General features: G+C 39.8%; 1 protein-coding gene across 1 annotated transcript in view; it reads left to right on the top strand.

Moving 5' to 3' along the window:
- Positions 1-14,571, top strand: part of PCSK5 (proprotein convertase subtilisin/kexin type 5) — a 251,520-nt gene extending 236,949 nt beyond the window's left edge. Inside the window, exons 28-37 of the mRNA XM_059833233.1 lie at positions 1,111-1,194; positions 1,714-1,909; positions 4,195-4,412; positions 5,440-5,676; positions 6,173-6,403; positions 8,015-8,192; positions 9,403-9,620; positions 11,742-11,857; positions 13,400-13,586; positions 14,168-14,571. Coding sequence (XP_059689216.1) covers positions 1,111-1,194; positions 1,714-1,909; positions 4,195-4,412; positions 5,440-5,676; positions 6,173-6,403; positions 8,015-8,192; positions 9,403-9,620; positions 11,742-11,857; positions 13,400-13,586; positions 14,168-14,571 — 2,069 coding nt within the window. The remainder of the gene's footprint in view (positions 1-1,110; positions 1,195-1,713; positions 1,910-4,194; positions 4,413-5,439; positions 5,677-6,172; positions 6,404-8,014; positions 8,193-9,402; positions 9,621-11,741; positions 11,858-13,399; positions 13,587-14,167) is intronic.
- The last annotated feature ends 1,000 nt before the right edge of the window (positions 14,572-15,571 follow it).

Raw genomic sequence — 15,571 nt, 5'->3', positions numbered from 1 at the left:
CTCTTTTTACTCAAATCATTTGCTTTCATGACTTTCATTCAAAATGTCAATATTTTAAACTACCTTGCCATAACAGGCAGAACAAAAAAGTGTAGTGATATGCTGCATGTGGCTAATGGATACTGTCAGCCAGTCCATCAACTTATAGAAATTACACATACTTAATTGGAAGGATGAGCTGGATGTGCTAACTGAGGTGCAAAGCTCAATCTGCAACCAACTTCTGATTTATTCTTTATTTTTTATTTTCAGCAAAATCAAAAGACTATTCTCTTCTGTCCACTGACCCACAATTACTGGCCCACATCAGACATCCATTTACCTGTTGTTATAGTTGCTTGGATCAAAATACAGAGCTGCATGCTGACACCTATCACATTGCACAGCAGACTTTCTCAGTATTAAGTATGATCCTCGAACCTCCTTGTCATTTTGGAGCTGAGTAACACATTAAATAAATTCTATGCAAAGCATAACCAAAGTCTTGGTTTTCCACAGTCACAAAACTCCATTTGACAGACATCAGACTCTTCCTTTTGGAAAGAAATAGCAGCCATAGCTCTGGGGAGAACTATTTAACAGATTTTCTTTCCAAACACTCATTTGTGTCTCCTTCCTACTCAGAGTTTTCTCCCTCAGTTGCAGGGTAATGGTGTTCTGCAACCAACTAGTAAAAAATCTCCATGAAAATACCTCATTACACCAAGTCCCCCAAATTTACATACTTTGTAGCTCTTCCTTTTTGTAATCTATTAGGATTATAGATCTGGATTTAATTTTGGAGCACTACACTGAAACTAACATTATTAAGCTAGATTATTGTTCTCATTTGTGATGAGCAGTCCAGAACAGTGCCTTAGTGAATCTCAGGATAACGTTTATATTTTCCTTTATTACAACTCCTAACTTATCGTTCAAGAAAGTGCAGTTGAACACAATCATTAAGTTCTTCAACTTCGTGAATTCCAAAAATTCACAAAAGTACATTTTCAAAACAGCTTAGAAAAAGCCATAGGAAATGGCCCTCCTAAAGGGCCCCTAAAGAGGGGAAATGAACAAAAAGATCCTATAAGACAGTAAAAAATTGAACTTTTTTCTCTTTCATCCCAGAGGCAAAAAAAAAATTGCAGTCCTGTGACCCTTCATGTAGGACCTGTGAGAAATCTGCTGACATATGTACTTCATGTCCAGAAGGTAAGAGACTACAGCCTCCTTGGGGAAGTTTTGCAAGAGGCTAAAATATTCTGTATCCTGCACACTCCCAGGCAATTTTTTTGTCAATGGTCACTAGAAAGTTCTTTGACAGCTTAAAGCATAGGCAGGTAATCAGGTAATCACCAGCTGAAGTCAGGCATCAGCTAGGAATTAAGCACATGTGCTTGGCAAGATGGTTAAAAAAATTGTTAGGTGGACGTTGTTCCTATTTCTTTTCAATCAAAAGTTGTAGACATCATGCAGGAATTACTGAATAGGGATTTATTCAGTAAGATGTACTAGATAATCCTGATGATTCCTTCTAACCTTAAATTTCAGTGAAGGTTGAGCAAACTACTTTGGGAAATTACTTGAAGAATGTTTTATCCATGTTTTTAAGGATCAAAAAGTTAATTTTCAAGGAATTTGAAAGGGTTTTTTTATAGCCATCTAAGGCAGGAATCTTTTAAATGTATTTCTAATTGGTGCCTTCCCCCACCTGGGTTGCTCTTTTGCCAGGAAAATTTCTTATCCATGACACCTGTGTTCCTCTGTGCCCTCAAAAAACTTTTGGCAATGTTGCAAGTGGAAAGTGCGAGAAGTGCATGGATGGTTGTGAGGTGTGCTCCGACTACTGGCATTGTCAGCAGTGTCAGGCTGAACAGGAGCAGCAGCTCTTCCTCCACAAAGGCAGATGTTTACAGGAATGCCCTGAGTAAGTAACTCCAGTTGGATGACTGCTCCTTATTTTCTCACTGTGCTCCTTCTCTTTAAAGTTCAGATCCATTATAAACCTTCCAAGAGACACCTTAATGTAACCTAAGCTACCAGAAACTACCACAAGGTAAAAGTAATTTTCAGCTGGCCTGAATAAACAGCATTTTTTCTTTCTTAGAGAAACAGTGAAAAATCAAAACTGAAACCATACATGAAGTTCTATGACAGATGGTACAGCTCCCAGACTTCAATAGGACCATGGTACTTCAGGATGGTTCTTTATGGTGACTGAAAATTAGCCTCCAGTCAGTCTCCTAACTTGTTTCTTCCTCAAAGTAGTAAAGAGCGGGCATGTGAACCCAGAAAGTGGATGTATCAGAGTCCTGATATGGAAATATAGTGCTTAGTGATGTGTTTCTCTCTTTGGCTTATATTCTTTACTGTTTTCTGTAACAAATGGAATTCAGAAAGAAAGAGTCCCATTTGACTGTGATGGATATTAGATCAGGCACTTGAGTAGATCAGGTTCTCCTGTTTCTGTGCTTTTTTCATCAGCATTCATTATACCTATATATACATATAAAATCTGTGCTATGCAGCATGAAAATCTTGCCTGGTTAACCTTTTTCTTTAGAAAAATGTGCAGCCCCTGCTTTTCTTAGGATCAGGACAAATTCTCTGGCAGTACTTTCCTGCTAACTTTGTCAAATAAGTCAATAAGGGTCAGTGGAACAGATTCTGATCATCAGATGTCACAGTAAATGCAAAGTAATTGCCCTAAAACCTACTCTAGTCCAGAAAAAAACTTTTAATATCAGAAATTGTGGCATACAAGCAAAGATAGTGTTTTGGCATTAATATGCTTATCCTCAGTAGTCATTCCCCACAGTTAATCCCACACAGGGTCAGTATGACAAAAATTAAACCTTTTCATGTATCGCTAGTCTTTTCAGCTGTTATTATCCCCCGTTTTTGCAAATTCCAGACTATAAATAGTGGCTTCCCAGACATCATTCAGCAAAGTCAACCAGAGTTAAAATCTGGTTTCAGCCTCTGAGGCAAACTTCTTGAGGCATAACTACTGTCCACTGGAACAGAGGATTATATGAGGGTTTTTTAAGTTTCAGGACATGCTGTGGGGCATGGAAAGGGTTGACTTGCTATACTGACAATTTCTGACAGAGGATTTTGAAAGGCTGGACTAGCAGAGTACTCAAGACTGGAACAAGAAAAGAAGACAGGACTGTGAGAAATACATGCAGGATCATGGCAAAGGTTAGGAGAAAAAAAGATGAGAATAGATGGCAGGCACATCTCTTCTTATCTTTTCACTAACCGTGCTCCTAATGCATCTCCTCAGCGTTTCTTTGGAAAGATCATCTCCAAGAAAGAAAGGAGAAGCACCCCTCTAGGGGGAAGAACAAATTTGTTAATGTGAAGTACATGTTCTGGGGCTACTTTCTACGTTAACTTCTTCCTTAGTTTTCATCAACGGCTGTATACATATGGATTAGCAATCATCTCAAAATGTGGAGTTGCTTGTCCTTTAACCTTCTAACATTCTGGTTTTGAGAGTGCAGGCAGACTGGATTGCAACCAGCCTCTCCTTTTATCCCTCTTCTCTTGAAATGTAGGTGCAATTTTTTGCTGTATTTTCTTTATAAGTAATAGTCCCAACCATGGTTGTCTATGGTTGCTCTCACACCACAGATACCAGTAAAACATGCTCCCTCCTCTCTGTCTCTAACTTGCTGTAACTAAACACAGGTACTAGTTAAGCATCCTGGTTTTGTTTGGTTTTTTTAATCCCAGCCTTCCTTATTCTTCCCAACTTTCACACTTCCAGGTTTTTCTCTTCTCTTTCTTCCCTCTAGGGCCACTGAGGTTATACTTCTCTGTCTTTCCCTGATATCACTGTTGAGGGTCAGCTGTGCAAGACTAGAGACTGCATCTTTCTTTTCCCAAACATTATAGATCTTCCTATCTTATGTAAGGGGGAAATCATGAAATGAGCAAGAAAGGAAGTCCAACAACCCTTAGAGTAGCTACAAGGACACAAGAAGGCCAGACTTCCTTCATAGCACTTACCATCCACGTTTTCTGCTCACAGGCAGAGGGGATATAAATGGAGGATGGCCAACAAATTGTGAGAGAAACCTGTTTGATCCAGTGACATGTCTGTTCTGGGAAAGACTCATATATACTTATAATTCTTATAACCTGGAGTGTTTGATAACTATGCATTGAACAGCAGCTTGCTTTGTATTTGCTTTCATTCAATAGGGGATATTTCAATGATTCTGAGACTTGCAAGGAATGCAGTGGATCCTGTAAGACATGCATGGGAAGTGCAACCAAATGCCTGTCCTGTAAAAGTCCTTTGCTTCTGGAACAGTGGAAATGTAAACCTACCTGTTCAGAAAAGCATTTTGCCTCTGAAGGAATCTGCAAACACTGCCCTGAAATGTGTCAAGAGTGCATTCACAATGAAACATGCAAAGGTATTATAAAGAATTGGTCTTGACTTGGCTAAAATCCATCTGGACCTGTCTAGAGACAGACTGACAGAAACACAGATCTGAAAAGAAATTCTGTAATGAGCAAAAATAAAAAAGGGGATGTATGTATCATTGCTAACTTCTAAGATAGAGGCTAAGCAATCGGTGCTTTATGATGAGACTCAATCTAAACTGTTAATCTGTAAAGATTTCACATTGCTTTGCCTGTTCCTGTTGTCCTTCAGAGATTCCTGCTGGTTTGATTCTATTTCTGATCTAGTGTATCCATGCCTAAACACTTGCACACACACTTACACCAATGTGAAATACAGAATGTTTCTTTCCTAGTTTGACTGAACTTTACATCTCTTTACCATTTTTGCAAATGACTACTCATGGTAGAGAGTGAAATGTCTGTAATGAAACGTATTAGGAAAGCCTTGGATATTCTGGTGAGACTGAATGCCCCCACAAAAATTTCCAGGATAGTTAATATTGAGCAAGCCATTCTGGAAACATAAACAGAGATGGAACAAAAAAAAAAATCATAAACAAAGCTGTTAAACCAAGTATTCATAATAAAATTAGCAGCTGAATCCCAGCTCTATGCAAAGACAAACATTCAGGTCCATATATTCCAGCCAGACTCATATTTTAATAATAAACAAAAAAAGACCTTCAGATGTAGACATCCCTGATTTTGCAGGGAGTTCATAAATATCTCAGCAGAAGTCCACCTGTATTGAGTGGCAGCATGGTTTTCTTAGTATCAGCAAAGCTGAACAGGTCACTTGGCTTACCAGTCTCTTGATGTAACACAGAAGATGCTGTGTGAGGATTGGGCCATTATGGGCAAGTTGGAGGGGAAAGAGTCGAAAAAGAAAGCACTACCTTCCCAACCTGTCCTCTTACCTCCTGTTATGACAGGTACTGCAGGATTTATGGTTTGCTAGGATTTCTTCACTCCCTCGCTTACAGAGGTCAGAATTTGCTGCCCATTTACTTACCTGTTGTTCCCTGTTCTCTGTAGAGTGCATGGACGAGTTCTTCTTGCACGAGGGGAAGTGTGTGCAGAACTGCCCTTCTCAGTTCTATGCTGAAGACAAGCACTGCTTTCCCTGCCATGCAGACTGCAAGGATTGTGACGGACCGGACTCGGATGACTGCACTGAGTGTGCCATCAGCTTCTTTGTCCTCTACAGTGGCATGTGTTTTGAAGAGTGTCCTGAGGGGACTTACTATGAAGAAGCCACTGAAGACTGCCAAGGTTGGCAGCTGTTGTTTTCACCAGAATGGTATTGAGATACAAGTGGGTCTGGTTAAAGACTATCCCAAGAGGGCCTGTGTGTGCCAGCTAATGTCGCTACCAGTGTCCTGGAGACGGAGGAGATAGCTAATGCAGAAAAATAACAAGGCATAGCTTAGAACAGCAAAAACTGGAGAAAGCTGAGAGGGAGGTAGCAAAGCTAGATGTGTTTAATATTATGGGCAACCACTCTGGTAAAGTTCTGAGTATTGCTGGAGGCAGTATGTTGATAACCACTGCTCAGCAAAAGCAGGGCCAGTGTGAAAGGAAACCTAAGGAACTGGCTGTGTAAGACTGAAAATAGTAAAATGTTTGACTATGCAGAAGCAGAGCTATCACTCTGTTTCCCTCAGCCTTTCATCCTGAGATGATGGATGCTCCTTGCAAAATTAAAGCTGAAATAATAATCTGAAATGCAACAAGAAATGGTGACATTCCTACTGTTTGTCCATTTCAGCATGCAATAGGACATGCCAGACTTGTTCTTCTTCCACTACCTGCCTTACTTGCAGAAATGGCCTGATGCTGAACCATGATGGGCACTGTGTGGCGTCTGGATACTGCTCTCGCACTGAGTACTATGTTGAGAAAACTCAGACCTGCAAACCGTGTCATAAGAAATGCTTCCACTGCTCAGGACCCACTGAACACCAGTGTTTTAGCTGTGCCAATAACCACTATCTTTTCAGTAAGTGTCTTGCTCCTGCCTCTAGATTTTATTCTACACTGAAAGCATGAAATAGGCACGTTTCTGTCACATTTATGAAACATCTAGGGCTGCTTCAGCCAATCTAAACATTGCAAAGTTGACCTGACAAGCAGATAACTTGTGCAGAGATAATTACTTCTGCAGGGCTACCTGGAAACTCTTCGTGAGACTGGGCTTGCCAAAGCAGGACTTCTAAGTAGCAACAAACTCCATAGCTAAACAAAGCTAGTATGTTCATTTACTTGGTATGTACTGTTCCTGTTGTTTCCTACAAGGAACTTAAAAAGACAAGAGGGATATCCTTAGGGGTTTTTTTTTGTTTGCTAAAAATATGCACAAAGACCTCACATTTTCATGGTGGTTTGTTTAATCCCTGCAGAGATCCGATGAGCAAAGAAATACTTAAGCAGAGCTGTTAAAAAGTTGTTCATGTATCATTAGGTCAGTATCTAGTGGATGGCTGAGGTGCAAAACTACTTTTCTGACTTTGGAGCAAAAGACTGTATTGTCTCAGAAACAAATTGGAAAAAAGTATAAAATCCCAGAACTTAAAATTTACTTCTTTGCATATTCTTTAAAAAGCAAACAAAAATTTTAGAAAATAATTGGGAGAAAAATTATTAAAATTACCTTTCATGCAGTAAAAATCTACAGAGAGTTTGAATTAAAACTGAATCTGAGCTTTTTGAGTTTACTTCTGATGCAGATTCTGCATTCTGAAATTTCTGAGTTCTTCTGTCGGACCTGTCTTTTCTATCAACACACTCAGCTGCTTTGCACTATTACAATTAGTAAAGTTGATGGAAGTATGTAAATAAACATCCTGGAGTGGAGAAAGAATTGCAAGAAAAATAGAAATTAGGGGAATTTATCTTCCTTTGCCCAGTTGCAACCCGAGCAGCAAAACCATAAAGACAAGCTACATAATGAGTACAAGCTACTAATGAGTAATCACTGCTCTCTTAGTTTGATGCACTTGCAGTCAGCTGCATCAGTCCTAACTTCTCATTCAAGATTCCTATTCTAACGACCCTCTGAAATCTCAATGAAAATGTGGGATGTACCTGGTACATTTGGCAGCATTACAAGCATTTATTCCCATAACATAAAGCAGCAGCCACAGGCAGAGGTAAAGACCAATGAACAAATGCCATTAAATCTCAAATTTACCATCAGATTTGTCATATACACAGAATGCAATGAGATTGATGCTTAGAGTAAAACCTAAGGAAAATGACAATGCAGATAGAAAGTTTCATAATTACTATTTCTTATTTCGTATATTCTGAAAGAAAACACAGCTGCTGTTCATTATTATGTATTATGCGTTTATATTTCCAAAAGATAAAAAATATATCTGTTCTGAAGAGCCTGCTAATGTACATAAAATGCAGAAATGAGGACTAATGAACTGACAAGACTTAGAAGAAACAAAAAAATAATTCTTGTATCCCAACTTTCTCTTTTCTTGTTCTGGTACATGCTCTAACAGCATCTCCTGTTAGAGTCTGCTCTAGCACAGCTGTATGAGATGTTTTATAGCAGCAAATACTAAATATGATGTGTTATTCTGCATTGTTATCTGTGCAGATACAACCTGTGTTGAAACGTGCCCCGAAGGGTATTATGTTGACAGCGATGAGCAACAATGTTCCCCATGCCACAGCGCCTGTGTCACTTGCACTGGAAAACACAGCTCACAGTGCCTTTCCTGCAAACCAGGCTGGTACAGACAAGGAAAAGGATGTGTTAAGCAGTGTCCAGCAGGGTAAGGTCCAAGATCTTTAGCTAAAAGCTACATCACAGGGAGAGCTTTGAGAAATTAGATCACTCTGCCCTATTCTACTTCAGAGTTAAATAGAACTGAATTCTATGTTCAGGTGAAAAATTCTTATGTTGTCCCCCCACAGAGGTGGTGGAAAACCTCTCCTCACAGTAGAAAACTGTAAAGGTAGTGCCCAGATTGGGACCAGCTTGATATGGTGTGGCCATTCTTAAACTCCAAGGATGCTGTTAGGTTATGTTTATACAGAACAGTGTGAAGCAGAATAAATATACTAAGTTATCTGTTAGTCAGCTTGAGTATAGGAAGCAGTGTAACTTCCTTCAAGCCCTCTTGCAGCTTCCACTTAACCTGAAGTTTGGATGAGGTTACTTTTGTTTTGCATTGAGTGAATGTTTATAATGGATCGTAATAAAACCCACCATTGAAACACCTTTCAACTGAGGACTCATAATTTTAGACAGCAACTTCATTAATTTGAATCCATTTAATTTCAAAATATGAATTCAGTGTGCTCTTGTGAATATGTCTCAGAAATTCAAATTTGGGAAGTGGACTTAAGATTTCAGGTTCAGGTCCATTTCATTTTGCAGTACAGTACAATCACGCTGGCTGTTAAATTCAGTTATCATCCCATTAAATTGGAAGTCTGTAATGACCACATCTCAACAAAACCACAGTACAGCTATTCTTCTTTTTCTCTGACAGCACGACTTAGGTGAACACTGTTCCTTTGCTGGTATCCTTTGGCTAAGCCTGTTTTTGCACTGAAAGGAAATATGACATTTCTGAACTTCCATCTGACAGCAGATCATCAGGAGCAGTGAGGAATTCACTGCTTACCCAACATCTCCAGGACAACCCTTGCAGAGCCAAAACAGAGTTGAGGTTTTCTGAGCTCTGCCTATTTATATACCTACTTAGTGTCTGAATTCACCTTAGATTTTAGAAAGCCTTGCTTTATATACACTCAATTTACAATGTCTTGATTTATAGCTGAATTCCAATGGCCAAGGGGAATTAAAGGAAATTAATTCTATTTTCACTGAGATTGCAAATGTTTACTGTGATCACGTCAATATCACTTTTATAGATTGATGTAATCACAGTAAAAGCTAAGGATGAAGGGTGGTTTGGTTTTTCTGTCACTGCTAGGCTTTATGCAAAGCCATGACTATCATCTGATCTGTTTCAGGTATTTTGCACAAAACTCCACTGGATCATGTGAGAGATGCCACAAGGGCTGTAAGGAGTGTATGGGGCCTCAACCCACAGACTGCCTTCTCTGTGATACATACTTCTACCTACTGCGCTCCAAGAACGAATGTGTTAGCTCGTGTCCTGAGTATTACTATGAAAGCAAGGACAACAACATCTGTGAAAGATGCCACCCTTCCTGCCGAACTTGTGAAGGTAAAAGCATACCCTCCACTTTCACCAAAAACCAGGTTATATAAACACCTGCCAAGGATTATCAAAACACCTGCCATGTCTATTTTTTTTTTTTTTATTCTCTGCTCCAAGATTTGGAAACACCTCACAAAAAGGCGTACCACATACAATGCTGCCAACCTGTCCATGACCTAAATAGCTGCAGTGGGTGATGCAGAACTGCCCCAGGGCTGCTGGGCTCTCCCTGGCCCTGGGTGACTTGCTGCACTGGCTGCTCCATGCTGCCACCTTACTTCTAGAGTAATGATTGATCGAGATCAAAGCAAGGATATGAATTCCTGCCAAGCTCCCTGCAGGGGTGCCACTAGCCACAGAGCACAAGCGTGAAGGCAGCCGCTCATGGGAAGGGCTGGGCACGAGTCCTGGTGCCCAGTCAGTGAAGGAAAACAGACAACAGTAATGAAGTTTCCGTCAGCCACGCCTCTCACAAAGATGCTCACCAACTTAAAAAAAGAGGGCTCTGTTGGTTACAGAGCTGGATCTTCTTTCTTGCACAAACACTGAATAATAACTGAATAATATCTCACTCTCTGAGCTGTCCTGCTATGTGTTACTCTGTGAAAGCCAAGAAACCTAAATTCAACCACACATCTTTACAGTCTGCAAAGGGAAGAGTAGAAAATCAACAGCTAACAACACTTAATAAGGCCCTAAAGCATATCTTCAGAGTGGAAAAAAAACACCAAACCAAACCCAGTGATGTCTGCTGCTTTTAATATAGTTAAGTATTTTTCAAAGTTAACTTTCAGAGACCATCTGTTTTGTTCTGTGACACACTAAGGTACTCAGTTTCTTCTTTTTCCTAATTCATCCAATTCTGAAGCAAACAGCGTTAATCCCCTTGGACCTATGTGGTGTCCTATTCTATGTGAACAGCATCAGATGATAGCTAACAGGTGCCACTCTGCAGCTTAGACCACACCATATTGTAACATACAAAATTTGTTTTGAATAGTGGATATACTGGATAGCACCGATGGCCAATAGCAACATAACAATATTTAAAATCGTGGAAATAACTCTTAGAGTGAAGCCACCTTCAAGAACAATTAAAATGTAATTGTATAACAACATTATAACAACTAACAGAAATATTTTGGCTTGGATTTGGGACAAAAAGATGGCCATTTTAATTTCCAGACTACTTCCATTTATTTTTACTTTATTTGGGAGAAATACTATAGGACAGATTTTCTATTGTGATTACAGAGACACTAAGATGAAACACAAGCCAGTCCATCTAAACAGCAAACCTGCAGGTGTTCTGAAATGTATCTGCATTGATAATGTACGAGCAAAGAAGTGTTGTGGTGTCTCTTGTTTCGCAAGAGCAGGAAGACAAACCCTGCACTGCTCAGAAAAATCACATAGCAAATTCACTGGGTTATAGAAGGTTGCTAACTTCACCTGTTTAACCGCTTCTAACGTGAAGTACTTGCATTTCCATTTTCTTCCTTTCAGGCAGTAGCAGAAAATGCCTAGTTGCAGGGAAATGGATAGGTGCATCTTAACACGTAGGACAAACCCTTCACTTCAGTTTTCACAGAAATACTGCATGTAGCATCTGTCTTCAAAAAGAGTCTCCAACACACACGGTACATATGATGCTCGGTTTGCACCTAGCGAAGAATTTTTTTCCTATGCAACTAAAGAATTTATTTTGCCATTCAAACATAAACATACCTTAATTCATCATGGTTTGAAAACAGTTAGCTAGCAGGCCTAATAAGTATTGATTTTGTGAAGGAGAGCATTTGGCCAAGGTTTCCCACAATTTTACTTCAGTGTGCTGACATAATTGATTTTCCTGAATGTGTCAGAACTTCCCTGTACACCTGATTCCCAAACCAGCTTTTCATTAATATCAAAATTCATAAGAAATACACTTTGTGGGCACAAAAAACCTCAAGGCTAGGCCCAAGCTCTTTCTAATACCAACCTCCTCATGCTGGATTCCTCACTGCTGATTCTTGCTGTTGACAAATACCCTTTTCTTTGGTGGCAGTGGTCAGTATGATTTTTAAAGGAAGTTAGATAACAATTTTTCCTGTTGTAATATTGTTGTTTTATTTGCCTTTCTAGGGAAGGGAGCATTCAGCTGCACATCTTGTGTATGGAGCTACAGTTTATTAAGTGGAATGTGCAACTCAGACTGTTTTGTAGGTGAATACAAAGTCCAGGAGACACAAGGACAAGAGGTACATATTTGTAGGCATTTTGTCCTGTGATCTGTATGCTGAACTTCTTCAACTCCTGAACACAATACAAAAAACATAGAATGCTCTTCTCTGAGTTTTCAAGGCTGCTTATCTTTAAATATGCTTACTTTTTCTTCTCTTGGCAGAGGAAGCATTGTTTCTCTTTCTGGAGTTGTCTACTTCTAGAGTAATCCTCTACTAGTAAATATAAAGGCACAACTTTGTCAATGATGATACCAAAGCCAAGTGAATAAAATCATCTATCTTAGTAACAGAGGTTTTTTTTCTTTCAGTGTAACAGATTTCCCCATGGATTTCTGCTGCTTTGTCTGTAAGAAATCACATCGTATTCCTGATTGACAGGTTTGCTGGCAGAAACCTCTAGTGGAGAGACAAGCTGAAGTTAACACAGTTGTGTATTTAGTAGAGTAGGACCACAATTAGGTTTGGGTCTGTGCCAAAAGTTTGGGCACTGTAGCTTCCAGATTTCCACACCAACTGCCTTCCAAAGATGTTTATTCAAGAATATAGCAGCAAGGCAAGCCAGCTGGCCTGAGATGCTGCATACCCTGGACTCTCTGGCCTGGAATATCCCCTTAGCAGTGCTGCTCCATAACTGTAAGCCTGAGAAAACAGCCTAATAGCTGGGGACCACAGAGGTCCACAGTTCTTTGCAAGAGCTTTGACTCTGAGAAACTGGACCTCCCACTATGACCCTCCCATCTTGCTCAGGTTCTTTGATTCAGGACAACCAGCCTCGCAGGTCTGACAGCAAGTTTGATAAAGGTTCCAGATCCTCACAGTGGGTATGGGGTCCAGGGACCAAGGCAGAAAAGTAGCAATTTTTTTCCCAATAGTCCAGGAACTGCGAACATCGGAAGCCTTCAATTACCTGAGCTCAGAGCATTCTGCAAGGTAGATGTGACTCCCAGGAGCCTATCTGGTATTTGAGAAGTGTATTTGAATCTAAGCTGTTTCTGTAAAACAGAACCAACATGATCTAATAAAAATCTGGTTTGCTAGAAAATTTTCAGCCAGCTTCTTTCCTTATTTCTGCTCCTTCACAAGTTAGAAAGGAAATTCATTCTCTCAGCTGCCTTTTGTTTTTCCCCAGAATATTTCATGTTGTTTCTCCCCTGTCAGTTACTTTTAACGATATTCTTGACTACACTTCTTGAAGGACACTTTACAACCATTACTGCCAAAGAACCATAGATCTGCTAGCATGAAACTAGCAAAACAAAAACACATTTTCTGGCTAAAGAGCTTATAGTCTGAATGAATTTTGGCTTGCTGTCTAGCTAGGCGAGAAGTCTAACTAAGCTCCTACAGCACTTTCCCCCCTCCCCCTACAAGCAGTTGACTGAGAAACCAGGAAATATGAACCAAATTTTAGTTTTCCTACTCTCTACTGTATTTTGCCATCAACACCCGTGGTGCCCAGAGATGACCATGCAGACAGTGAATGACAGGGTGGAACTGCCAGATCAGGGCCAAAGAATCCAAAACTAAAGGTGCATTGCTTGTGTTCTGTGTTTGAAGGAGGATGAGCCCAAGTGTGAGAGATGTGACAGCTCGTGCACTGAGTGCAAGGGACCTGGGCCTCTCAACTGCACGATCTGTCCAGCCAGCATGCAGATCGACCTGGAGCAAAGCCGCTGCCTGCCCTGCTGCAGTGACTCTGACCTGGCAGGCACCCCAGAGTGCTGTGACTGCAGTGAAACACAAGGTAGGACCGTACTGAAGAGCAGTAACAGTGCTGAAGGGCTTTATGACTGACTAGGCTGACATTCAAAAAGCAAAAGGGGAATGGAGAAAAAATGTGCTGCTGAGCTGCAGGCACACCGTGTGTTTCTCCTGCTCCATCAGCAGAATTGGAAGGGCACAAGTAACAGCAATCGCGACTTATGGGGAGACAGCACCTTCTTTCACTCACAGCTATTGTGTTAAATGGCCAGACATTCCATACACCAGGTGACTGGGAAGTGCTTGCTTCAATGGATAGCCATCTGAATCATTGCATTTTAAGCTCATCATGTCAAAATGCATTTGTGTGCCTGTTAGCTTTTTTGCTTCTTTCTAATTATTTCTAATCTCATAAAGAAGTATAGCTATCCCAGCAACTTTTCTTACATTCTTATACCATCACAGCTACAAGAACACAGTTGTGGTACTGAAGAGTAAGGTCAAATGCATTTTAAAATGTAAGCAGGCCTAAATGTTGTACTGGGCCTTTTAAGACAAATACCCCCCTGCCATACACACACACACAAGCTCATTTAATTATTTTTTTTTTAACTTCTGTTGTAGATGACTGTGTATTACGGACCACTCTACCAACCAAGAGCAAAAGCAAAACTGCTTTCTTTGTTATTACCTGTGTTTTGCTTCTCCTTGTCATTGGAGCCATTGTATTCATCTGGAGAAAATCACGAGCCAAAACCCAGGCTGTCAACAAAGGTGGGTATGAGAAGCTGACAAATCACTCCAAAACCTTTCCTTCCTATGTGGGCAACTACCATGAGAGTCCCAGTTACCAGGAAGATCAAGTGATTGAGTATAGAGATCGAGATAATGAAGATGATGATGAAGAAGAGGACATTGTATATATGGGCCAGGATGGCACAGTCTATCGCAAATTTAGATACGGACTTTTGGAGGATGACGAGGAAGATGAGCTTGAATACGATGATGAAAGTTATTCATTTAGATAACTCTCTACTAATTTATGGATTTCCTGCTCTACTGCACTTCCTATTAAATTACAGCAATTTAGTTAAGTATGTTTAGTTACTTCTTAGCATGCTGAGCTCAAGATTTTAGCTAATAGTTATTGTGAGAGCAGAATGGTTTCTAAAAACATTTTTTCCTAAAGCTTTTAAGTAGCACTCCAGATGTTGGCTGGTTAAGAGATTATGTTTCTGTGCATTTGTGTGGAGAGTAAATCCTTTCCCAATATGTATGTGTGCATTATAACTAATACAAACTCTACTTCAAACCATGCACATGCACTTAGTGAGAACCTTGCCAATCACTACCAGAAATGTGCAGATATAAACAAGATGGGTGTATTTATCTACCTGATGAATGCCACTGGGAGAGGGTTCCAGTAGTTTACTACTTTGTGATTATAGTTACTCAGCAATTCGTAACAGAATAGGCAAGTTTGCTGACTTTACCCAGATTTTCTTCATTGGTATCATGTAGTGCATCTGTATTCCTCAGAGCCAACACGTTCTTCCTTACAATCTTATAGCATACTTCCAGTGAAATTGTGTATCTATGACATGATGTTTTAAGATTTCTGATTGTGACTCTACTCCAGGTAACTATATGGTCTTCACAGGTTGTATGAAACCTAACAGAGCATTTTATATATCAAGCTCTGATTAATCTTTATTTTGGTGTTTGTCAAATAATCTTTCATTGTACACACAAACTTCTGAGTTTACTGCAAAGGGAAACGTGGTCTATAAGCATGCCCACAAAAAAAGGACTCCTTTTGTCTTTTTAACTACCTTCTCATGCTACAAGGAAGTGATTTAAACACAGAACATTTATTCAAGCAGCTTTTCCATTGCTGTTGTAAATGGCTCACTATGTTCAGACAATGACAAAGGGAATAATTAGCACTTATTTGGTGATGTAACTTAAAGGAACACAACAATGTGATTTTTTTATTATTGTTACAGAAATATAATTTATCATACTAAA

Source organism: Gavia stellata, chromosome Z (genome assembly GCF_030936135.1).
Source record: "Gavia stellata isolate bGavSte3 chromosome Z, bGavSte3.hap2, whole genome shotgun sequence".
Taxonomy (NCBI): Eukaryota; Metazoa; Chordata; class Aves; order Gaviiformes; family Gaviidae; genus Gavia; species Gavia stellata.
The sequence above is the reverse complement of the archived record's forward strand: the minus strand, read 5'-3'. Positions and strand labels throughout refer to the sequence as shown.